Source organism: Podarcis melisellensis (assembly GCF_964234715.1).
Source record: "Podarcis melisellensis genome assembly, chromosome: 1".
Taxonomy (NCBI): domain Eukaryota; kingdom Metazoa; phylum Chordata; class Lepidosauria; order Squamata; family Lacertidae; genus Podarcis; species Podarcis melisellensis.
Genome location: NC_138528.1, coordinates 108,519,398 through 108,545,416, shown reverse-complemented (window position 1 = coordinate 108,545,416; position 26,019 = coordinate 108,519,398). Strand labels below are relative to the sequence as shown.

The window sequence follows — 26,019 nt, the reverse complement described above, 5'->3', positions numbered from 1 at the left end:
CCCCAAGAGTTTAGCTTCTAATCATTTTTGTTATCCCTCAGTAGGGCCCACAATCAGACACTTTCCTTGGACTTCCAGTTGAGGACAGGGTTAGTTCTTACCACCTTTCAAATATGACTACCAGGTCCCCAACTCCAAAAGAAGTGCATCCACTATACAGTGGTACCTCGGGTTACATACGCTTCAGGTTACAGACTCCACTAACCCAAAAATAGTACCTTGGGTTAAGAACTTTGCTTCAGGATGAGAACAGAAATCACGTGGTGGCAGCAGCTGGAGACCCCATTAGCTAAAGTGGTGCTTCAGGTTAAGAACAGTTTCAGGTTAAGAACGGGCCTCTGGAACGTGTGAAGTACTTAACCCGAGGTACCACTGTACATTATTTGGAAGAACTGTGGAGCTAAGTAATGGGCCTCTTAATCCCAGGATATTTTGTCAGTACTGTTGTACCTTGGAAGTCGAGCGCCTTGCTAGTCAAACGTTTTGGCTCCCAAATGTCACAAACATTATGGTTTGACTGTTCCAGTTTGTGAACTATTTTTGGAAGCCGGACATCCGACGGGGCTTCCGCAGTTTCCAATTGGCTGCAGGAAGCCGTGCTTTGGTTTCTGAACATTTTGGAAGTCGAATACGACTGTATAACAAGCACAGTCTGTAATGGCATGTGTGCTAGGGAGGAGCTACAGAGCCAACTCCCCAACACCAACATCGCTGATGTTTACCAGGATAGAAGTGGGTCAGGGCAAGGCGATGGTGATGTGAGGTTGGGACCATACGAGTACATTGGCAGGACCACCACTGCTCACCACCAGCCTGTCCCAGCCCAACCCCATCAAGGTAAGCAGCAGCTAATTATAGAACTCTTTTGGATTTTTGTGTGTATGTGTGGGGAAAGGAAAATGAATTAATTTGAGACATTTGGGTCTGAAGATTGGGGAAATATTGCTGAAGAGAAAGTAGAACAAGTTGGATGTCATCCTAGAGTGAGTTTTTTGAATAATTTCTTTTATGTAACTGACAGGTAGAAAACCAGAAGTCCTTTTCATTTCTTCTTCTTCTTCTTCTTCTTCTTCTTCTTCTTCTTCTTCTTCTTCTTCTTCTTCTTCTCTTTCTTCTTCTTTCCTTTTCTTCTTTTATCATTTTTTCTTTCTTTTTGTTTTGTTTTCCTTTGATGTCCTCTCCTCTGTTCCAAGGATTACACATGAAGGTGATGGATGGATTGGTGAAGGACATTGACTGAGTGAGAGGCAGGGAAGGGAAGACCTGCCAGAGTGAGCGAAAGGAAAGTTCCCCGGTGAGAGTTTGGAGGAGGGTCCACCACTTTCTGTGTGAGACAAGGGTTAAGATCCACCTTTGAGAGAGGACTCTGTGTTTCCTTCCTGTTTTTATTTAGATTAGTTTCTTTCATCTTACTCTATTATGAAAAAACTTTAATAAAATCTTACAGGGTTAGGGGAGTAAGCAGGGGCAATGCCTCCACATGTGCTGGTACTGGAACAAGCTATGACAAATGGTCACGTTGCTCTGCTTACCTGTTTGACTATTGGTTGTGTGAACAGCCTATGGTGGACCAGACAGGGAAAATTGTGCCTTATTATCACGTGACTCGTGAAAGAAAGGCAGGATGGAACATTATCACTTGACAAATATTTGCTTTGAAGGGATGGTATGAAGGCAAAGAACACTGGCGCACTATCGAACTAAAGGCTTAGGAGGGAAAGGTGGCTCACTTACATTCGCAGAGGAATTGCTGATCTCTACTTTGGACACAGCTGCTTGATACAAAGCCATCCTCTCCTTCAGTGAGACCACCTCCTGGGGCTCCTTGTTGCTCTGGCTAGTCCCTCCTGGCTGTCCACTGGCTGATTTCTTACCACCTACGGAACCTAAAACAGAACAAAACGAGACAAGAACACAAGGGTATGAAGAAAATGATTATTTCTGTGTGAAGTAAGGAGGAAGTGGAATGGTTTATATTTATTTATTAAAGCCTGCATTTATATACCCTTTCCATAAACAAAAGTCACACGGGAGCTAGTTTGGATTGGATTGCAGCATAAAAGAGTAACATCCGCAACAAATGATTAAAAGCCCCTAAAACACAATTAATGAGCCATTTTAAAATCATTTTGTTTGTACCAGAGATAAGCAAAACTGCTACTTTCTTTGTTTTTCCCTTAGAGAATTATACAAACGGCCACTGTGCTGCATCTATGCAATATTTCTATAGTGTGTAGATGCAGCTGTTTATTATATTTAGTACAATGAGCTGATTACCTGATATCAGATTGTTTTACCAGTTGTGACCTGTCACTGGCTTTGTTGTTTGTTTTGTTTGTTTACTTATGATATGCTTACCGGGCTGCTTTCCTATGATGTAAGCCGGCCTTACTATGGAAATATGGGTTATAAATGATTTAAATACGTGTTTTTAATGCTGCATGTGGCAGCTATGAATGAACAGGAGGCACCTATTGGTTTTCATTGTGCTGGGAAACTTTCCTTGGATTCTCAAGGGTGTTCCAACACCTACTGAATGGGAAAGCAGGATAGCGGTAACACCAGTTCCAGAAACTGGTTAAGGTTAGAAGGCTTCTTGCTAGAAAAGAGGGAAAATCTAGATAATCAGAGGTTGCAGCAAAGGGAGAAACAAGACCTTCTGGGAGTTGTAACGCTGTGAACCCCTCCATCATAGGCTCAGGTTGTATATATGTGTAAATAAACCATATATCATAAAGACACCACAGTCTCCACTGTGCCTCATTTCCAAACAAAATACAAACCCTGGGGAGCACCTGGGAATCTTGCTCTGCTCAGCTATAGGGGTGGTGTGCAACTATACAATAATGGACTGGATGACCCTTGGGGTCTCTTCCAATTCTACAATTCTATAATTCTATGAATGTGATCTCCACAATTCAGTCTTTTACTATTAATTATTTTGCCTGCAGGACTGTGATAAATCCTTCGCAATAATTAATTATTTTGACCTCCCTTGAAGTACTGCAAAATGAAGTCACTGTGCAGGGGCTGACAACTCCCAAGCCCACAGGTTGCCCCCTTAGTTCTGTAAAACTTTTTGTGAAAACGCAAAACATAAATTACTTCCTCTATTAGCCTCACAACCAGGTCAGTAATTTTCCTTCCAACCGGCAATTAATGAAATTATTCCTGTCAAATATGTGCATTTTCTTGTCATAATATGCTTTTTTATTTGCAGCTTAATGAGCTTAATAACCATTTTATTGAGCTCTTAGCTGGGCTACAATATAACCTTTTCAGCAGAGGGGAACAGGAAACCCAGCGTTTGTAAATTTGACCAAAAAAATATTCCTATGTATTACACCTATGCTTGTTGATTTCAACCATACATTCACACTTTTCCAAGCGTGCGACTGAAATGAGCAAAATCACAAAAGACTATGGAGCCAAACACCATTTAGGATCAATTTATGCACTTAATGTTCCAGAAAGAACAGCCCCATTTTCATGCCCCTTCCATTCGACTCTGTAAGCAAAATCCAGCATGTATCTACTCAGAAATAAACCCCACTGAATTCAATGGAACTTGCTCTCAGAGCATCGGATTGCAGCCTATGAGGCTTGCAGGTGAGGTCATCGTGATTTGTTACCAACACTACTTTGCTTTAAAAGTCCTTACATTTTTATTGGTGTTTGTTCCTTCCGCTTTGATCACAGTAGGGGATGTGAGGCTGGGAAATAGTTACTGGCTCTCCATGCACAGCTGATGAGATTCATGAGTTTGCTAGGATTTTCAGCCTCTCGGTCATTTTCAGCCTCACTTTCTAACCCTGTCCTTTTGAAAGTTTTATTTCTTAGAACACAACTTTACACCAATAACTCCAGAGACATGGTGGTGCTTCATACAGGATGGCATGAGTTGAGACACCAGTGAGCAAGGAGGAAGGAAATCTTGGTCTCACTACCACACAAATGCTGAAAATCCAAATATGTATGAGAAGCCAGTCACACAGACGTTAGAGCAGCATTTCTCGAACTTGGGTCTCCAGCTGTTGTTGGACTACAACTCCCATCACCCCTAGCTAGCAGGACTGGTGGTTAGGAATGATTGGAGTTGTAGCCTAACAGCAGCTGAAGACCCAAGTCTGAGCAACACTGTGTTAGAGTATGCAGAAGGGTCAAGCTTTTTTAAAAGGTTGCAATAAGGCATTAAACCAAGATCTGCAAAGCTTGACTTTGGGTATATACAGGTTCCCACAGTAAGAATGACATGAACTCCCTCTCCCACTGGCAGTGACAACCTATAGGACTAGTATTAGTACTATAGTACTCAAAGCATTTCTTGTTTTCTTGTCATTTAGTTATGCCCATTGTAGAATGTAAACTTGGTTTCATATGAGCTGTTCTATTTCCGTCTGGAAAGAGTATCCTGAAAACCTTTCAGGTTGCTCACTCACAGAGAATAGGCAATTGCATTCAAGAACAAGTAGTGCTATTTTGTTCTTTCTTATTCTCACTTCCACTTGTTATATTCAAATAGCAAGTAATGGTTGGAATTGGGAAAGGATTTCAGAGAAGCAGCTCTTCCAAGGACTACTGGCCCTGAGCACTATCCATCACCTCCAGCATCAAAGCAGAAGAGTGGGAAACAAGATATTATTATTATTATTGCATTGATTTTGTATGCTGCCCTATACCCATAGATCTTGGCACTTCACAACATAAAATTACAATATACAACATATTATGCCAATAAAGACCAATAAGGTAAAGGTAAAGGTAAAGGTAAAGGTAAAGGACCCCTGGATGGTTAAGTCCAGTCAAAGGAGACTATAAGGTTGTGGTGCTCATCTTGCTTTCAGGCTGAGGGAGCAGGCATTAGTGCACAGACAGCTTTCTGGGTCATATGACCAACATGACTAAGCCGCTTCAGGCGCAACGGAACACCGTGACGGAAACCAGAGCGCATGGAAATTCCGTTTACCTTCCTGCCACAGTGGTACCTATTTATCAACTTGCACTGGTGTGCTTTTGAACTGCTAGGTTGGCAGGAGCTGGAAGAGAGCAACGGGAGCTCACCTCGTCATGGGGATTCGAACCACTTACCTTCCGATCAACAAGCCCAAGTGGCTCAGTGGTTTAGACCACAGCGCCACCCGCGTCCAATAACAATATAAAACACAAAATACAGAATAAAAACAGAATCCAGCAGGGCATTCTTTATGTTCTTAAGATACAAATAGATTCCCTGCCCCACCCCACCCCTTCTGGTCAAAAGTGTCATAAGACAAAATCTTGTAAGTTTACGCGAAAGGTGTGACCATGTGCCATGAGCAGTGAATTCCTTTTCGAACTCTTGGGCTGTGTGTGGCACGTCCTCTATAATGCCTTTGTTACTATTACCAGAATACTAATTTAGTTTAGTAGTTAGAATCTGCAATATTTTTCATTGGTTCTTAAAATAGCTTATTGATATTTCTGGGCTGATTCTTCTTCTTTTTTTTATGAACAAGGGACAGAACAAAGCAATAGAGGCTAAAGCCAGACAATAGTTTCTTTCTTAGAGAGTTGGAGGTGATACAGTTAGCATTGCTCCCTGTGGTTTCCTATAAACTTGTTTCTTTTTATCCTGCTACCAGCTGTGGTGTGCCTGGATGGCAGAAGCTGCAGACAAACCTACAGCTGGAGAAAAATACACCTCTCTGCTGTTGCTGTTTTAAACGCACCTATCTAGAAATACTGGTTTAAAGAGCAGCAGATTAATGCTTGTGATGACTCAATGGGAAAGTTGCATGAGGCTGTTAACATGAAGTTTTGATTATACATATCTTTGATATGGCTGCTATCATAAGAGGAATATACCGGTAATTAGCCCTATGTCTGAATTGAAACCCAGTGGACTCGGTTACACTTTTTATTATAATGCAAGAAGATTCCTGCTGGATCAGACCAAAAGCCCATTGAATCTAACACTCAAAATTGCTAAACCTATGTCAGTAGGAAGTCGACAAGAGACTCATGTGTGTAACAGCAGAATGAAGTGTCATTACCATCTCTGGGATCCCATAGCTAATTCTCACCTGGTCTCCCCACTGGCCCAAATAGGCCTAATTTAGCCAGCTAGCCCTGATGATCATCTAATGTTTATTTGAAGGATTTCCCCCCCTAAATTGATTTTTGAATTCTGTATTGTTATTCACGTTTTATATTGTATTTTATGCTGTTTTTTGTTGCATCAATTAAGTGTTTTAAATTTGTTGTTAGCCACCCTGAGCCCGGTTTTCTGAACCGGGAAGGGCGGGGTATAAATAAAAATTTATTATTATTATTAAAGAGCGGGGCTATGGGTGGCTCACCCATCTTGGGTTCAGGTCCTGCCCACTGCTAACCTGCCAGCAGAACCCCCCCCTCCAAGGAAATGCAGGAATATTGACAGAATAAATGTTCCTCAACCCTGCTTTTATGTAGTGAGGATTACATGATGGACTACAGCAGTGCAAAGTAGTCCCTAAAGTGTACCCTAAAATATATTTGTCATTCTGCTGTGTGGTAGAACCCAGAAAGAAAGGAGGGCAAGGACTTCATTTGCTGAAGGCTTAGAGAGCAGAGCTGCAAGGTCAAATTCCCCTTTACTTAGGAAATCAGATTTTCTAAGTATCCCAAAGTCCTTCATTCTGCTACAGTTGAAACACAGCTGGTACAGAGCAGTAAACCTTCCTTGTGATAAAGGGCTATCATTTCTCCAGTGAAAATAGGGGTGTCCTGTTTAATAAGAAAAATAATAATAAATAATAATAATTTTATATTCATACCCTGCCCATCTGACTGGGATGCCTCGGCCATTCTGGGCAGCTTCCAACATATAATAAAACATTAAACATTTTAAAACTTCCCTATACAGGGCTGCTTTCAGATGTCTTCTAAAGGATGTATAGTTACTTATCTTCTTGGCTGGGGGGCTGGGGGAGGTCACATAACTCACCCTCCAACATTTCTCCAATGAAAATAGGAATGTCCTAAGGAAAAACAGGACTTTCTCAGATCAAATGAGAAACTGGTACAGCTTCTGTAAATCCAGGATTGTCGCTGGAAAATAGGAGCACTTGGAAGACTGTGCTTAGAAACCAGAGCAGCAAGGTCAATTTCCCCTTGGTTGGTTAATACTATAAAATAGCTGCTGTTCATGCTGTGGGTACAACACTGTGCTCTTAAAGCACATTCAGAGCACAACCCCCCAAAAAATAATAATTCCAGGAAATGTAGTTTGTTAAAGGATGCTGGGAATTGTAGCTCTGTGAGGGGTAAACTTACAGTGTCCAGAATTCTTTGAGGGAAAGAATATGGTCCGAATGTGCATTTAAGGCATTGTGTGTTAGCCACATCGGAGTGCAGTAGTACTCAGAAATACACCAGCAGGTGGAGTCTTCCCCTATAGTTACTGGAGGAATATGCTGTTCTGATGGCCCGTAAAACATTACACATGTAGCAATTTCCTTTTGGCAAAGTCATGCTGATTGTTAATAAACAGCAGCCATCTGCATAGCTCTTCCCCTTTTTTCTGTATTAGGTCTAAGGAGAAGAGAATGTACTAAAAAGATAATAATTGTAAGCCCACCAAAAAACACTTCCTTCGAAAATTACTGGAAGAGCATTTGCTCCAGTTGACTGGAGAGGGATCCACTGCTGTATATTAAACAAAAATAACATCCATTTTTAATCCTTGCTCCTGTCTTCCAGGCTGCTAGCTGTGGCTAGCCACAGCGGTGATCACATTATAGCTCCACCACCCATCCCCAGTCTGTCCCCTGTTTCTGAAGGCCTTTTCAGCTACTGTTTTTAGAAGGTAACAGATGAAAGGAGCACAATTTGGTAAAAACAAAACAAAACAGGAACATTTAAGTGGTGTGGGAATGTGATTTTCATTAAGAGCCCCTCTACATTATCTGTTCTAACTTAAGCACTGGGTCATGGTTTTGTTTTTAAACTGCATATTCATGCAAAATAGAGATTGTCGTTAAATGCTGGCTATGTGTGTGTGTGTGTGTGTGTGTGTGTGTGAGAGAGAGAGAGAGAGAGAGAGCGCGCAAGTGGGAGAGAGAGGAATGCAAAACAGGTAGAGCAAAACTCTGCCCAAACTCTTGCTTCCTTTGACTTACTCTGTGAAACTAATATATGCTGCTTGATCCAGGAGTACAGAGAAATGTATATGCAGCCATCTCTAGCACCTCAGAAATGTCTCCATTCACAAACAAGTACCCAGCAGTCTCTTCTGTTGGCATTTTCCCTATTCCCTTGCCAGGCTAAGAGAATCATTTATAATTGAAAGGATGCCTTAAAAGCATCACCATGAATATCTTCGCTCTTGGTGTACGCAGGGATGAAGAAAATAAGTTGTGAACATCCTCTGGCTTATTAATAATCTCTCTGTAGAGAATCAACCACCCATCTCCCCCAAGTTTACCTCATAAAAATTGCACCATTCCTGTGCGGGCAAGCTTTACGCTGCTTGGAAACTTTGATTTGGCAGCACACAAACTTCTGCGAACAGGATGTTTTCCTCTAGAAAATGGGAAGTGTTCAGCCAGCAATTCTGTATTGATTGAAATGCTGCCTTGCTATCAATTCCCACATGGACATACTGTGCTAACCTTTGAGCATCTTGGTGGGGCGAAGGGTTAGTACAGGCAATAATGTACAGCTCTCAGGCCGAACACACTGTGTCCTGAATGCAGCCTCTTGTTACAATCTTGGGATTCCTCCACTTTCATTGATGTGTCGGCAAGCAAAGGCATGCAATAAAATAGTTCCATATGTGCAAAGATTTCCACCTGCACAACAGAACTCTCCTTCCCCTTCCTCTTCCCGTGTGCCCGCCCCAAACCCTCCCCAAATCTGGTCCAGACGGTTGAGGGAACCACAGAACAGACAGGAGGAGCACAGAAAAAGGAGAGGGAGAAGTTTCATTGCGCAACCAAATATCCTTGAGTTAACTGAACAACTTTGTTTGATAGCACCCAGAGTGTTTGAAACGTTCAGCAATTAGCTGAATTGCTGCAATATTCAGAAGCAAATATTGCTGGTTTTTATATTTTTGAAAGGGAAACAGCCATGATGTCCTAGTAACCTTTGGTGAACCTGAAAGCTCTTTTGCATACATCATGATCTAATTTAATTAGTGCAGGGAGAAAGCCCATTGAGCATAATGGACCTTTTTTCTTACTAGACATTTATAGGATTGCACTGATAGTTTGCATAAGACTTCATGTGTGCCATCTTAAGACTGCAAGAAGACTCATTCTCTCCTCCACCACTTTTAAAAAAGTTTTATTTTATATTTGCTTAATGTCCAGCTGGATGAAGAATTGTGGGTACAAAAGCTTGTTCACTACACTCTGTCCTTGTCATAGGTCCTAAGGAAAGTATTATACCACTGTTACTTTTCTGATTCCCCCCCCCCCCACTCCTTACACACACAATGGACTAACACAGCTATCTGTATTTTTTTTGCATTGATTATGATTACCACCATATATTTGCATGATTTTCTGGGACTATATTATGACATTAAATATATGGGGCCCTCCAAGTGTCCCTATTTTCCAGGGAGAGTCCCAGATTTACAGAAGCCATCCTGGTTTCTGACTTGATCCTAGAACATCCCACATTTCCTTAGGACATCCATATTTTCATCAGATAAATGCTGGCAGGTATGGTTATACAACCCTTGAGGCCAAGGAGATAAGTAACTATATAATCTTTAGAAGACAATTGCAGTCCAGTATAGGGAAGATTTTTTTTAAAAAAAATAATTAATGTTTTATTAGGTTTATGTATATGTTGGAAGCTGCCAAGAATGGCTAGGGGAACCCTTTTAGATGGGCGGGGCTATAAATAAAATTATTATTATTATGGAATAGGATGTCCCTATTTTTATCAGAGAAATGTTGAAAAGTATGAAGTAACAAGAGGATTTTGTACATTTCAACAAATTTATAAAGTGCTTATAAGTGATTAGACCATGATTATTTCTCTTGCCAACAACACACAGTCCTTCCTGTTTCATCTGCAGGTGTTGTCCGAATTCTTTCTCCCAAGCAAATGGATCTTTCACTTCCTTCATAGAAGCTGCGCAATCAGCATTCCAACCACTTTCTGGAAATGGCCAGGAAATAAGAGTGGAGCCACCGAAGTACAGTGCCCCCAGTCCCCACATTCCTGGGGTACTCTGGAAAGATACCAAGGATCAAAAGCTACTGAAAGATTGAGGGGAAACAAGTAGGGTCACACTCTCCCCATCTTTCTCCTGATAAATGTCACCAACAAGGCTGACAAAGGCAGTTTCAGTATTATGACCAGGTCTGAGGCCTGACTGGAATGGACCCAAGTAATCAGCTTCCTCCAAGCATGTCTGAAGCTGGTCCACTACCACCTTCTCAAGCATTTTGCCCCCAAAGGGGATATTTGACAATTGGCTTTAGTTGCTTAAGACTTCTGGATCCAGGGAGACCTTAAGGAAGGGGGCACACCACAGTCTCCTTCTCGAGGAAAGCATTCATCACACCCTGGACCCACCCTGTCAACCTCCTACAGCTAGTCCTAAGAAGCCAAGATGGGCAAAAGTGGTTGTCTAAACCTCTTCAAACAACTTGTCCATATCCTCAGACTACAATAATCATTCAGACTACAATAATCATGACACTTTAAAACCACAAAAAATATTTAAGTGTAGTATTTTGGAGAGGTTAGAAGAAAAGAAAACTGCTAATCAGCAAAGCGCCTTAGCCCATGTGAAAGTTGCTGGAACAAGCCTAGATTATTCCATTAGTTTAGGAATGGGGTGAGTGGGAAGGTTCTTATAACAATCTATCAGGAGGTTAATTTAATTCCTATGTTGTAGATGTTCACAACGGTCTGTCGCTTTTGTTCTAAATTTCAAAATGCATTTAATCTGATGCGTCTGACATCATGTAATTTAATTTTAAAGAACTCCTCCTGAGATATATACCAGCATCTGGTCATTTCCCAGTAGCTCAACAGGCATTTACTGTTAAGGGCATTGTAGTTGCTAAAAGAACTATTTTAGAACACTTGGAATCTGCTTCCTCTCCAATCAATATGCAGTATGCACAATTAGCAATTTCATTTACGAATGGAATAAAGGCATACAAAGGGAGAAGGAAACTCGAGACTGTTTTGGACGTGGGCCTTCCTGCCCAAATTATGCTGACCAAATCAATGGGCTATTGGATTTCAAAAAAAGAGAGACTTGGATGCTTATTTTAGCTATGCTGTAATACATTTCTTTTCACATACTGAAATTACCTAATAAAAATAAAAAGAACCTGGTCTCATTTTACATGCCATTGCAGAACACATATAAGTGAAATAATGGGGGAAACCCGTTGGAAGAATACATCAGTGTGCAACATAAAAAAAACACCCCACGAACTCTAACTAATAAAGGCGTTTGAAGGGTGCTATGATTCATCTTTAATATGTAAATTGTGATTATGTTTTTTCCGGCATTTGTTTTCTATGCCTCATAATTGCACACACATATTAAATAATGTTGCCATACCGTTCTCCGCTTAATGAGGGGTATTTATTATTATAAATGGAACCAATGAAAATTGGATGTGTTGGATGCAAAGCAAGGATTAGAATGGATTTTGCCTCCCATCAAGTCAGTCTCTCAGCCTTATAATAACTACATCTGAATTACTCAGCTATAACTTCCAGAAAGATATGATGTCATAATCAATATAGACCGATCCATAACGAGGGCTTTGCTAGTGCAACAGGGGCACTCTCCTGCCTTAATAATTTCCTGCCTTAAGTGCTCTCATAGCAGCTTCCTTTTCTTTTCCCCCTTCATAAATTAAGCCTAGAGAAGTAACAGAATCTGACAGAAGAACTGCTGGGAAAGGGTTTATAGAGGTGGGTGCACTCAAATTGCACATAAAGTGGGGCATACTGAAATATTCAGCCTCATGGGTAACCCAACCTATAAGGTATGCGAGAGCCTAGAAGTGTACAGTTTAATTCAAAGGGAAGGAGAGGGGGAGCAAGAGAGCGAGACAGAGGAGTAAAAAGCAGAGACCGTGTGTCTTATTTCTTGCCATTGAAATGTCACTGCTCTCTTTCTGACAGCCGTGCAGTTCTCAAAATCTGCCTGACTCACACTGAAATTATTTCCCAGTGCCACAATGCTTTTTTAAGTATCAAAATCACCTTTTTTAAAAGTTGATGAATGCAAACCTGACATTCTGCACAAATGTCCCTGCAAGGACACCTGAGACTACTTGCCAGGCTATCATGTTTATCAGCTGAGACCAAACCGTTTGAGGGAGGTGGGGGCACATTTGTCAATTCTTGGGGCAGAGCTGACAACTGACATCTTAGATGGAACCCGATTTTTGTTTTCTGACAGAGGAACAGCTTTTGTCCTTTTAAGAACCCCAAGGAAGTTGGAAGGTGCAAAGTGCAGTTTCTGATGTCACATCGTGATGGCGGGTGGTGGAGATGGGAAGGCCCTTGCTCCTGCTAAATGCTTACCCAGGCATAGGCAAACTTCGGTCCTCCACATGTTTTGGAACTACAATTCCCAGCATCCCTAGCTAACAGGACCAGTGGTCAGGGGTGATGGGGATTGTAGTCTCAAAACATCTGGAGCGCTGGAGTTTGCCTATGCCTGTGCTTACCTGTTTCAGATAACTTAAAGAGACAGAAACTATGTTAGACTGTGGCCACATCTTTGAGGTTCATGAGAGCTTCACTGCCAACATCCATCCCATGAGAACAAACCAAACTCCCTCATTATATCTGCAGATGAGACCCATTTGCAATGGTCTTTGCATGGCAATGCAACAGTTGTTTCAAATGGCAGGGCTTTATGGCTGCTTTTCCATTCTGAACAGGCTGCCCTTGACAAGCATGTTCAAGGAAAGATAAGGATTAGGAAGGAGTTGATTGGTTTTTGCCCTCACAAAAATTACCTTTCCTGTTCAGGGAAATCTATATTCTCCCTCTTCATGATGGCAGATAAACCTGAGAGCAGCTAAGGTTACCTCTTGCCCCTGCCCTCCTTTATTCTTCCCAGTTTCCCTTTTCTTTTAATTATATAGTCTTTGCCCTAGTCAACGAGCAGTTTTAAATGTGCAATCTTTCTAAGTGTGATAAATGCACAAGTGAACAAATGCATGCGGATTATTCTGTCTGGAAGAGGTACAGCTGACCTGCACTTAAAACAACTTTGGGAGCCAACTTCAAGAGCAAAGTTCTCGTGCTCCATATATACTGCTGCAACTAAATTCTCCATTACCTAAACAGGTTTTATTTAAGGAAGGGGGCTCATGGATATACGCTGCAACAATGAACTACGGTTAACCTAAACCAGGCATACGCAAACTCGGCCCTCCAGGTGTTTTGAGACTACAATTCCCATCATCCCTGACCACTGGTCCTGTTAGCTAGGGATGATGGGAGTTGTAGTCCCAAAACATCTAGAGGGCCGAGTTTGCCTATGCCTGACCTAAACTATTGAGAGTAATCACATGCACATTTGTGTTGCATACCTCCCAACATTCCTCAGATGAAAATAGGGACATTTCTCACTCCCCACAACTGACCCTCCTCGGCCCCCCATTTTTGGCCCATCTGCTGCCACAGAGCGTTTCCACCACCGCAACACAAATCGAACACAGCACACACACCCTCCACTGTCCAAGGAAAAACCCCTTGTGCTTTGCTCCACCCCCCCTTTGCACCCAAGATGGCCTCTGCCTGCCCCTCAGAGCCAGTATGTCACATTGGGTTGGGCATTGATGGTAGCAGCCTCTCCTTCTCTTCACCCGTTCTCCACTATAAGCTGCCCAACGGTGGAGGCCAACAGTGGCGGCCATGGAAAGGCCATGGGATGTTCCCTCACAGCTGTTATTGCCACTGCTGGCCCTGCTCGAGATAAGCAGTAGCTCATCCTTCTCCCCGGGTTCGGTGGCAGCAGTGCTGACAGGGAAATTAGAAGAGTTTGGATTTGATATCCCGCCTTTCACTCCCTTTAAGGAGTCTCAAAGCGGCTAACAATCTCCTTTCCCTTCCTCCCCCACAACAAACACTCTGTGAGGTGAGTGGGGCTGAGAGACTTCAAAGAAGTGTGACTGGCCCAAGGTCACCCAGCAGCTGCATGTGGAGGAGCGGAGACGCGAACCCGGTTCCCCAGATTACGAGACTAGCATTCTTAACCACTACACCACACTGGCTCTATTAGGGACATTCCAGGATCAAATCAGGAGCCAGGATGGCTTTTGGTAATTCCAGGACCGTCCCTGGAAAATAGGGACACTTGGAGGGTATGTTGCTGTGTTTTGATAGCAGTTTGTATCATATAAGGTGTGCTCTGCTTCACCTCTTTAAAGCCAGAGCAGAAAACATGTGCCGGGAATATCACTTAAGTAATTATCTTTGCAGCACTTATAAGGCATGAAAGAATGGGAATTAAACTCCCCTGGCAGATTAAAAATAGAAGGCTGCTTTGAACCTCTGAACCTCCTATAACACAATCAAACTTACTGCCAAAAATCCTCCGAAAGGTGCCACATGAGCAAGTGAAGATTAAAACTACAAAACTGTTTGTATGGAAAGCAAAACACGTACCTATTGGGCTTTGCGCCAATTCCGTTCCCTGCCAGAAGTTGAATGTTTCCATTATTGTAGCACATTGAAAGGCAATATTTATTTGTGTCTGAAAACTTTACCCCACCCCACTAAACATAAAGATTTCTTTTTGACGGTGGCCAAATCGCAACAGACTTTACATTTGCTCATGTGGTTGTGAGATTAGAAAACTCAGCCTTGGACACAGTGGCCTTAGTCTGCTATCTGCCCATGGAAGTTGGTGGAAAATAACACTGAGCAAATGAATCTTGGCAGGGAGTGCATATTCTCTCACCGAGTTTTCACCTTCACCTCCATAATTTAATTATGTACATAATGCATAGCGATAAGGGAAGAAATGAGTTCACGGTTAAAGGTGAACCTCCCTAATTTGCACCTTCCAAAAATAAAATAAAATACATAAACCAAAACACTACCGTCCTTTGAAACTCATGAATTTTGCAAGGCACTTCTCCAGTCGAGTAATGTTACACAAATGCACATGCTGAGGCAAAGTGTGCATAAAATGCATATGTTAGCAACCCCAGCATAACAAAAATGCATTATATTAAGGAAATTGCTTTGCAAAAATGTGTATAATAGGCAAAAATGCATACAAGCACGGGTACATTCATTCCAAAATCCTGGCTGGATCTACACACACCAAAAAAGCATTGTAAACCTCAAAGTGGGAAATCATGTTGGTGGAAGACGGACCTCCACAGCACCATCTGGTGTCACAGTGTTGTAACACGTATAAAACACTTTTTCTTTACTAATGTAGCTGAGTTTTTCACAATTAATTTTCATGAGGGCTTAAAATAAAAAGAGGAAACTGATGCAGAAACACCAGTTTTTAAAGAGTGGAAAAACGGGGAACTGGAAGAAGCAGAAATTGACAGATTTGCCCATCCCGGGTAATAAAAAGCAAATGTTTATGCATTTATACATAGAATCATAGAGGTGGAAGAGACCCTGAGGATCATCTAGTCCAGGCATAGGCAAACCCGGCCCGCCAGATGTTTTGGGACTACAGCTGCCATCATCCCTAGCTAACAGGACCAGTGGTCAGGGATGATGGGAATTGTAGTCCCAAAACATCTGGAGGGCCGGGTTTGCCTATGCCTGGTTCAAAGCAGTCCTTGCAATGCAGTAATATGTAGTTGTCCCATCAAACCTGCATACATACATACATATACACATGCAACCAGGGAGGAGCAAGAGGCAAGGGAAATCAACAGAAAAGCCTGCTTCATGTCCTAATCACTCAAGGATTGGAAGGGGCAGAGTAGGCAGGGCTTTTTTCCAGCTGGAACTCAGTTTTGGTACCTCTAAGGTGGGCACCACTGCCATTCAATGAGGATGGTGCTCATGGTGAGTTCCGTCACCTCTTTTTCTAGAAAATAGCACTGAGAGTAGGCCTTCTGTGGGATCTGGAAACCTGATTGTGCATGCTTCCAGGTCCAATAGAAGTCTATGCATGCTGGCCTCCTCAGCCCAGAAAGCCATGCTCAATATGTGGGCATTGGGAAATGGGAGCTGCACATTGCTGGGGACTGGCTGGTGCCATAGTCCAGTGCTTCTCTTTCCAGTGCCAGACCCTCCATCCCATAATAAACACATGACAGGAACTAGAGACAGTGTTATGTACTGAGTTGAATAGGAACCAAAATGCAGCAGTCTGATTGGTCCTAGAACAATAGGATTCAGAATGCAGCAGTCTGATTGGTCCGCAGGAGCCACCCAATCCGCTCCAGGTGGAAATGAATCTGCAACCTGATTGGCCTACAGGAGAATCCCGGAATTAGCCAATCACATGGGGCCCATTGTGTAAATAATGTATATAAAGAAGAGAGTTTGGGGAAACTTCCATTCCTCGCTACTATGAGCTGAATAAAGAGCATGAAATCCACACGTGACTCTGAGTATATTTCAGAGAGGAGAGACAATGTAAAGGGAGTAAGGTAAAAAGCACTCTGCATGTGAGCAAACTTAAGGAATGGTGTAGGGTAGGTGACCTTTGTGTAAGTTATTGTGTGTTTGGTGGGGGGACTGTTTCCATCAGTTTATTCACGTGAGAGGGACCTGTGTGTACCTGTAGCCCCTTTCCAGGACCAGGCCTTAGCCTTTCTGATTTTGCTCTCTCTTGTACATGCCCAGGTTTGCTTGTGTATCCTCAAAAAGTATCATGGGGCAAAAGTATCATGTAGCAGGCAAACAAAAATACAAAATTCCCTGATGATTAAATTCAGGCGCCCTCTTCATCATCAGTTAAGCTTCTCTTCAAGCACAACCTTTCTATTTAAAACTAGGATCCCCGTGAGGTCCCACACATTTAAATATGCAACCAACAATTTTAGAGCACAACTCACAGGCAGACAGAATGTGAGGAAGGCTCTCAGTATGGTGGCATTCGATGCGCAACTAGCACAGCAATCTCCCAAAATAAACCGCTTTAGGATCAGTTTTATGACAGGTCAGATTATCAGCTCAAACCAAACGTTTGTCTTTTTAAAAACCCTTTTAAGTAAAACTGACACATCTCAATTTGGGACAGACAAGGCAATTACAACTTTCTTGGACAAATCCAGTAAGCCGAGGGAGATATTTCAAAGACGCTCTGTGGAAAATGATACGCATCCAAGGTGGGGTGGGGGGATGTGAGAGAAGGACTCATATAACACGGATGCTGAACAGCTTATAGCACATACCCAGGGTGAAAAAATAAATCACTTCTTTTATTTTCAGCTTTCATTATTCATCAGGTCATATTCCTTTCCCCCTTTAACACAACTATTTTTAAAACTTGTGGAAAACAAAACAAAGAATGGATATGGGGCGATCTATTCCATCTGCCTGGATGAGCAGGGAACTAAATGAATACCATAGGACACCTGGTGTTTCCATACCATATTCAACGCTAACATTTCTAACTTCCCCCAATTATATATCAGGTTGTTATGACCCCAGATGACCCTAAAGCCACAGTATCTTGTAAACTTTAGCAACTTTAGCTCTTTGGACAGAGATAGCCTGTCACACTCTGGTAACAACTAGCCTACCTAGACTTAAAAAAATAATAATAATTCTGTACATTTTTAAAAACCATTGGTTTTATTTTTTTGTTTTTATTGAAATCCTTCATGGATATTTTATAGCATTTTATGCAAACTACTTAGAGACTTTTTAATGGAATGACATTTTGCTAAATCAATCAATCATTCAATCTACAAGTGGGCCAAAGGTTTGCAAAAACAAACTTTTCCAATGTGTGTGAGCATGACTGTATGCGTGTGCAAAAGATTTTGAACCTTTGAATTTGGAGGCAATTTCAAGGGTGGGGACTAAATTTTTCAGATAGCTGGGTGTATGTTGACTACAGCCGTGAGCAAAGGCGGCTCCCCCAACAACACATCTGTGAAGATGAAGATGATGAATATGTAAACCACTTCTGAACTTCACTCAGTTACAGTTATGGTTATAGCTATGGTTGTTGCTTTCCTACTTTGATTGATTTGTGTACCTTGTTGACTTTTTGCAGTTGTATTTTTGAAAATCAATAAACATATAGTAAAACTAATGTACACACCTGGAATAATGTCATTGCAGGTGGCATCCAAAGTACATTTTTCAGCCGTTGTATTTTTAATGAGGAAAAGGAGATAGCCGCCATCTTTGCTTTTATCACATGTATCTAAAGTATTCAAGGTATTACCGAAAGTGCATAAAAGCCCTTAAAACACCCTAGGAGCCAGTTACCTGAAGGATCACCTTGTCTCTTATACACTGGCCAGATTGCTGTGATCACCTGGAGAAGTCCTCTGTCTCACACTTATTTTATGCTCTCTTGTTTTCCATGCAAGCCAAGGCTCTCAGCAAACTGGCACCAGCAATTTGGAACACTCTTCCTATTAAATTCCAGCAGGCGCTGCTAATTCTGATATTTCATCACCTACTGAAAAACATTTTTGTTTCTCCAAGCATTTTTAGGGAATTAATTTGATTCAGTGCTAGTCATTTGTTCTGTGTTTTATAGCTTTATGGTGTTTTAATGATTTTATCGTACACTGCCTTTTTTTTTAATGCTTTGCTGGCCTTTAAATATCCCCCACACCACCACCCCAACTGAAGACCTGTCTTCCCAATTCACCACCGCCAAATGGCATAGTAAAATTGGGAATGAGTACTTTGTTGCGGCCTTAAACTAACATCCCTGTTGGGGGCCACTAGGGGGCACATCAGAAGATGGCTGACAATAACATCTCTCCGACCCACACAAGGTAATTTGGAGGCTGTGATGGGAGTAAATAGCCTCCCTACCCACCCCCCAGGATTGTGGGGTGGGACTGCCCTTGCCTGCTGTGCCCTATACCACCCCCGAATTTGTGGGGATGGGGGCACTAGGCACAATGCCCTCCTGTGGGATTTCGGCGCTCCTGGACACCGTCTCTGATCAGCGCCACTACCTGCAAGAACTTCAAAAGAAACAATTTGGATGAAGCGAATGCACATATTTCAAGGAAGAAGGGGGTGTAAAGACTGCTAACAGAAGAGATCTCTGATAAAACAAGAAGAGTCGAAGGAGCAAGTATAAATCACGAGAAGATACGCCAAGACTTGGTATGGCAAAGGGACTGATGGGGGAGGGGGGAAACCTTACTTTCTTTCTTATATGTGATTAAACAAGAACCCCCTCCCAAGTCAGAAATGTCGTTTTAAGGACTTAAGCTGTGGATTTAAGGCTGTGTGGAGATAAACTTTCGAACCAAAGCATGTTTTCAGAAGAGCGTGGAATGTATAAGGGCTTTGGAATGACGCAGTTAAAAGTGCCGTCGCCATATTGGGAAGTTCTGTCGGAGGACTTAAGTCTGAGAGGAGAAATAGAGAAATAGAGCTGTTTTTATATTGTGGGTAAAACTCCTCAGTGGGACTTAAGAACGACAGTTCTGTAATTAATGATGGAAAGAGCACTATTATCTATGAAGGCGATGATATATGGAAACCATCTCGATTCTAGGATTGGAAGAACGGAAAAATTCACACAGGATTATTATTGGTGTTTATCGGCTTAAGGAGACTATCAGAAGAGATCATAAAGAAAAAAGAGAAAATATATGAACAAGAAGTGATGTGGAAACAGCAAGATAAGACTGGATAGAATTATGAACTTTTTTTGGACTGATTTGGACATTAACGCAGTAGCAAGAAGATGATCAGAATCCCGCTTCGGATCTTGAAATATGGGTCCCCCCAACAAAATTTAAAATTCGGCTTTGTAATTCGGAATTTATGTGATGTGATTTGATTTGATTTGATTGGCCGGTTAATAAAAATTATTTTAAAAAAAACAAACTAACATCCCTGTTAGAGTGCTGCAAAGTGTTGTATGCAAGGCTGCCTTTGAAGAATATCTGGAAACTTCAATTAGGTCAAAATACAGCCAGTTTTTGGGATAATAATGCAATATGTGTAAGGTTGGTGCGGTTTCTCTACTTAGGTTTTGAAAACCTTTGTTTGTGACATTTATTTATGTCTTGAATATGGTTTTTATTTTTTTGTGGTATTTACTATTTTTTTTTAATAAAAAGAAATACAAAATACAAATGCAGTCACTAGACAATTGACTTCAACAGTCTGGAAAGAAAATATATTGGTGTTTTAAAACCAACTAACTGGCTCCTGGTCTGTTTTATAGCACAATTCAAATCATAACAATTAGAGCTCTCTACAGATTGGCATCTGAATATCTAAAGCACTGACTTCTTGTCACATGAATTGGCCCATGTCAAGAGACATGAAGACATCATGGAGAGAGTGGTCAGATGAGCAGCAGGTGTGGGAGGAGATTGGGGAGTTGGAGGAGCCTGATGCAGAGGAAAGCCCCAGAAGAATGCTGGGAGGGCCCTTATGGCTTGGGAAGCAGAGAATTGGATTTGGGGACAGGGCTAAGCAGAAGAGTGACCCACCTCTGGGCCATCAGATACCATTAGCATAACATAAGTGTGGTGGCCTTGGTGTTTGCCCGTGGCTTTCAGGGAAGAGGCATCTAAGGGTAGATCTGGATTCAAGTTGTCCCATTGCCTCTATCTCCATCTCCAAGGATGCAGAGATGACAGCACCAGCAGGAACAGACAGTGCAAACTTTTTGTACTCATAAGGATGCCTACTTGCTTGCCTGGTGCTGAGACTATGGGTCATGTCAAGTGTTGAAACAACTAATACTAATAATAATACAGTCATACCTCCTGTTACGTTTGCTTCAGGTTGCGCATTTTCAGGTTGCGTCCTGCTGCGACCCGGAAGTACCAGAAAGGGTTACTTCCGGGTTTTGCCGCTCACGCATGTGCAGACACACAAAATGACATCACACGCATGCGCAGAAGCGGCAAATTGCAACCATGCATGTGAAGATGCGGGTTGCGTTCTTTTCAGGTTGCGAACGGGCCTCCGGAATGGATCCCATTTGCAACCAAAGGTACCACTGTAGTAATAATTTTTTATTTGTACCCCGCCCTCCCTAGCAAGAGCTGGGCTCAGAGTGGCTAACATCATATAAATAATGCAATATGCATAGAAACAAGCAATCAATCGATTAAAATGCATCCTAAAATTAATTCAAATAAATTAAAATTAAAGTTAAAACTGAACTGATGACAATCCGCAGGTTAAAACTGAAAGTGGTTAATACTCGCCAGGACCAGCTGTTTCCACTGATATTATAATGACCTGTGAGTGGTAAGTTTACACCTAGCCATATATTGTAGAGCTCTGCCATGCCTTAAGAATGTGTAGCCTGCAGCCAAGCCTTTGTTGGGACAGTGTACTGATTTTTGCAACAGAGCCTCTCATCACAAACTGATAGTTTGCAGAGGGCTTTAAAAATTAGTCAGAGAGCTGCATACAGGCCCAGAACCACACATTGCCCACCTCTGATGTATGGGTTGAGATGATCATGGCTGCAACCCTTTGACCCTGCAGTTATTGTGCATTCTCACAGCTCACTGCAGAAAAGCAATGGCAGGTTTTCCAATTCACAGGTCCCCACCACCCCCATTAAGCACTAAAGCAAGGTTTGTATCTAATGTAGCACTGAGTAACCATCCTGCCAGTGTAAGGATTTGTGTTTGTGCAGCAGGATGTCCACTGTCCTCTGCTTGCACATGCCCCATTTGCTCTGGAAGGTTAGGGGAACACCTAGAACAGATTTAGGTAGTGCCCAGAGGGAGGAAGAGGGAAAGTCCTGTTTCAAAAGTGTAAATCCTTGGAGTTTCTCAGCACTACATTGGAAACTGTTTTCCTGTTTGTCCCTTTCCTGGATCTATTCAAAATAGTCAGGAACTACTTGTTCGTCTAATTTTAGCATCCTCCAAAGTACACATACCTTTTCATCCCTGGCTAATTTGACATTAAGTGTTTAAGTGATAAGGAGGGAAGAAAACAACATAACTTGTTTGAATGTCAGACATCGAATGATGCCAAGGCACTGCTTGATTAAACCGAAAGCTGCAGATAGACTCGCAGCCCAAAATAATCTGCCCCAGGATGAACTTGAATCTGTATCTTCAGTGCAATCCTGAGGCAGCAGTCTTGAAGTTGGTTAGGACCTCAGCTGGCCTTAGAAGTTCAGAAGTAAAGATGAACCTCAGATATAAGATGGATGGTCAACAATGCTAAATTTTGGGGGGCTGGAGATGGTGGCGGCAAAGAGATAAGCGCCTACTAGACAATGTGGGAACATAACTTGAAAGATATTGGGAGAGTAAGAAGAACCTAAATGAGAGGTATGGGAAAGAACTATTAGAAAAAGAAGTGGGCAACTTAATGTTAGAAGCTTGTGGTAGGTGTGGCCTGCACATATTCATTCATGTGCACATAGTCTCTCTCTCTCTCTCTCTCTCTCTCTCTCTCTCTCTCTCTCACACACACACACACACACACACACACACCCTCACACACACTTAAAAATGGGGAGAGTGCAATCCTCACTCTCCCATACCCTCCAATAAGGACATCTGTAATTATTATTCCATAACAACAGCAACAACAATATTTATACCCTGCCCATCTGACTGGGTTGCCCCAGTCACTATGAGCAGCTTCCAGCATACATCAAAAACATAATAAAACATTAAGCATTTAAAAAAACTTTCCTATACAGGGCTGCTTACTTCGCTCCTTGGCTCGTGGGTCACATAACTCTATACCCTCCAACATTTGTCCGATGAAAATAAGGACATTCTAAGGAAAAGCAGGAAATTTCAGGATCAAATCAGATACCAGGATGGCTTCTATAAATCCAGGGCTGTCCCTGGAAAACAGGGACACCTTGAGGGTCCAATCTCAAAAGCTCTCCTTGCTGAAACAGAGAAGGCTGGACCACTCCCTACTTCAGCAGGGAGAGAAAGCACTTTCAAAATGCTGGTAGTGCTGGTGCAAGGAGTTATCTGCACTGCCGAAGGTTATTCTGCTGCAACCAATACTTTACCTTCCTGTTTATTTCCATCATCCTGGTTTGAAAAATTCAATTTCAGGCCAGAATATCAGTGCAAAATATCAACAAGTAGAAAAGTTGTTAGATCAGTTGTCTTGAGCTATGCTCATGGTGAAAAAGAAGGTCTAATTGCACAGTTGCACGGCCATTTTTCTGCAGTCATTGCACGTTGGCTGTGCCATTTTGGGCTGAGCTGGCTGTGTGTGTGAGCATACTAACGCCATATGCTGAAGTCGGCGTAGATATGATTTTGGAATGAAAAACAGATAATTCTTTTGGGAAGTTGTGTTGAATGCTAGGTTCAACAAGCAATAACTTCAGGTTTAATTAAACTTTGAAGTCCAAGTGGAATGCTCTTGGGGGTTAGGAAAAAGCAACCCAATGCCTATTAATACCACAAACATTTCAGTCAGAATCCCTAGATCTTCACCAACAGTGCTAATTGTAAAGCACTAAGCTGTTGGTTTATATTAGCGATAGAGGGACATGCCTCTTTATTTTCAGCATGTCTATTTTTATAAAGATTGCATCTTGGTAATGGTCCTTAAATACATGCTGGAGTAATGGGGTAGGCTGCGTGAGGATTGCTTCTGAATACCTTGTGAACCTATTAGCCAGCATGGCACAATTAGGGGCGGTGATCTCACTGAAGGAACAAGTCATGTGTAATCTAATACCCTATCGTATTAGCTCACCATTGAAATAAATAATTAGGAGGCAAAAGAACCAAAAACAAAGCACCTACCTAGCATGAAATACTTGGGAGTATTACTAGCCAATCTTTCCAACAAGAGTTCATACCAGCGCAATAATTACTGTCGTGACAATGTAACCAGAAACAAATTAACACTAGCCATATATGACATTTGAAAAGTTATTGTACTCAGTGCTGTATAAAACTTCTGCTAGTTTCAGTGCTAGTTTCTAAGATCTGTTCAAAACTTTTCAGACATCATACACACTATTCAAAAGCAAGCAAAAAAGATAAACTGTTCAAACGATCTGTATTTCTTATTCTTAATTACTAGTTTTGCTTCTAGGCCCTCCTCTGTGTTCTTGCCTTAAGTTGTTGAATGCATGAAGTGAGGTCCACTCACACAACGAGACCCGCCCCATCTCACCCACCTGCATACCCCCACAACCCTTAAATCTGCTCCGGGCGTTGGGGACACCCCAAGAACAGGCTCAGGGGAGGACAAGGGGAGGGCCTCATTTCCCACCACACTGAATTCCTCTTGCATTGAATTCCACCCGGTGATTTTAAACAACCATGGCAATTTCAGTTCTCACTTCAATCCGACATTTGCACAGTGTCATAAATGCTACCTTTAGATGGTGTGCTATCTCTTTACAACAAAACCTTTGTGCCCTCCAGATGTTTTGGACGTCCCCTCCTGTCAGCCCCAGACAGCAAAGGTCAGAGAATTGTGCTTCAAAACCAGTGGAATGCATCGGGTTCAGGAAGGCTGTGTTAAATATTATGATGTACTTGAGCTGCTATGAAAATGACGATTGCTGTTTTAATTTAAAAATGCTGATGCACTCAGGAATTAGAGAGAGAGATTTTCATGCAGCAGGTGCTATTAACTTCAATGGGGTTTGTTCAGATCAAACCAAGGTTTACGTCCAACGAAGTGGAATTGGGAGTGGAATCTTGCAGTTTGGGGTTTGATCTCCAGCTGCAATCATTATGACTAGGTGCTGAAAATGTATCCATGTGGTGTATAGCCAATATATCAGAGTGTGTGTGATGTTTGCGTGCACAAACCTGACCAGTCCACAGCAGCTCAACTAGAAGTCCACACAAACTAACAAAGCAAAGCCAGTGAGTGCCACAGGTTGAGAGAGTGGTGTGAGATTCCAAGTATTGGCCATTTTGCTGTTGTTGTTGATTCTAAAATAACATTTAAATGCCGCTCATGTGTTCTTGCTCCCTCTCAGCCCTGTATCAATAAATGCCATGCTGTATCTATAATCTCCACATAAAACCCATGTCTTGAGAGGGAAGCAGTTTCTGTTCACCGCTCACACAGGAATGCCTTGCTCCCAACTCACACGAACACAGAGAATAATGACCAACCCACTTACCTTTCCTAATCTTCAGAACTCTGTGAGAGAACCGCAGCCTCTTTGTCACTGAAAAATCTTTATAGTCCTCTCCACACAGGCTTGGTTTTGCTTGGTTTTCTTTGCGAGACAAAGTTCCCAGTCCCCTGAATACAGAGTCTAGTGGAGACCAGCTCCACTGAAACACGCACCTCTTCCTTCTCTCAAGTGAGTGGATTGAGACAGCTGGTTTTATTTTAGCCCTGCATGCAGAACATGGCACTTGGCACCTATTTTTAGGGGCTGAGGCCTGATGAGCCAGTGCCTGAGTCGACTACTAGCTCTTGGAACCTGTTAGTAAAGGCCATCTTAGAGTGTCCTTTTGTCATATCTCTATGCATGGCATAAGCACTTGTTCAGTCAATCAAAGTTTCACTTACCTAACCCTCTAGTCATTCCTCCTTAAGTTTTTTCCCCCCTATATAAAACAAGAACTCCAATTATCCTACCAAAATAGGAACAACCCCACAATGCTTTGGATTAACATTTCTACCCCTTTCCCCTTAATTTATGCATACCAAGTTATTTTGTGAGGGAATTTTTTTTATTATTTTAAACTCCTATTCTACCAAACAATATATATGCTTTGGATTAGCATTTATTTAATGGAGGTTATACAGCAGGTTATTTTGTGTGGGAAATGTTTCCTTTAAACCAAGAAGTCCATATTTTTTAGGAAGTAGCACATTAAACTCTGGGGATGTGCATGAAAAAAAGCACTGGGAGAAGAGGTAGGCAGCCAGGTGAGAGCTGCGAGAGTCTGCCTTTCTATGTGTGGATAAATGATA

General features: G+C 42.0%; 1 protein-coding gene across 1 annotated transcript in view; it reads right to left on the bottom strand.

Moving 5' to 3' along the window:
- XIRP2 (xin actin binding repeat containing 2) overlaps positions 1–25,345 on the bottom strand; it is a 77,255-nt gene extending 51,910 nt beyond the window's left edge. The window contains exons 1-2 of the mRNA XM_081923127.1: positions 25,214–25,345; positions 1,735–1,886 (exon numbers count right to left, since the gene is read on the bottom strand). Of these exons, the coding sequence (XP_081779253.1) occupies positions 1,735–1,791 (57 nt within the window). The 5' untranslated portion in view covers positions 1,792–1,886; positions 25,214–25,345. The remainder of the gene's footprint in view (positions 1–1,734; positions 1,887–25,213) is intronic.
- Between the last annotated feature and the right edge of the window lie 674 nt (positions 25,346–26,019).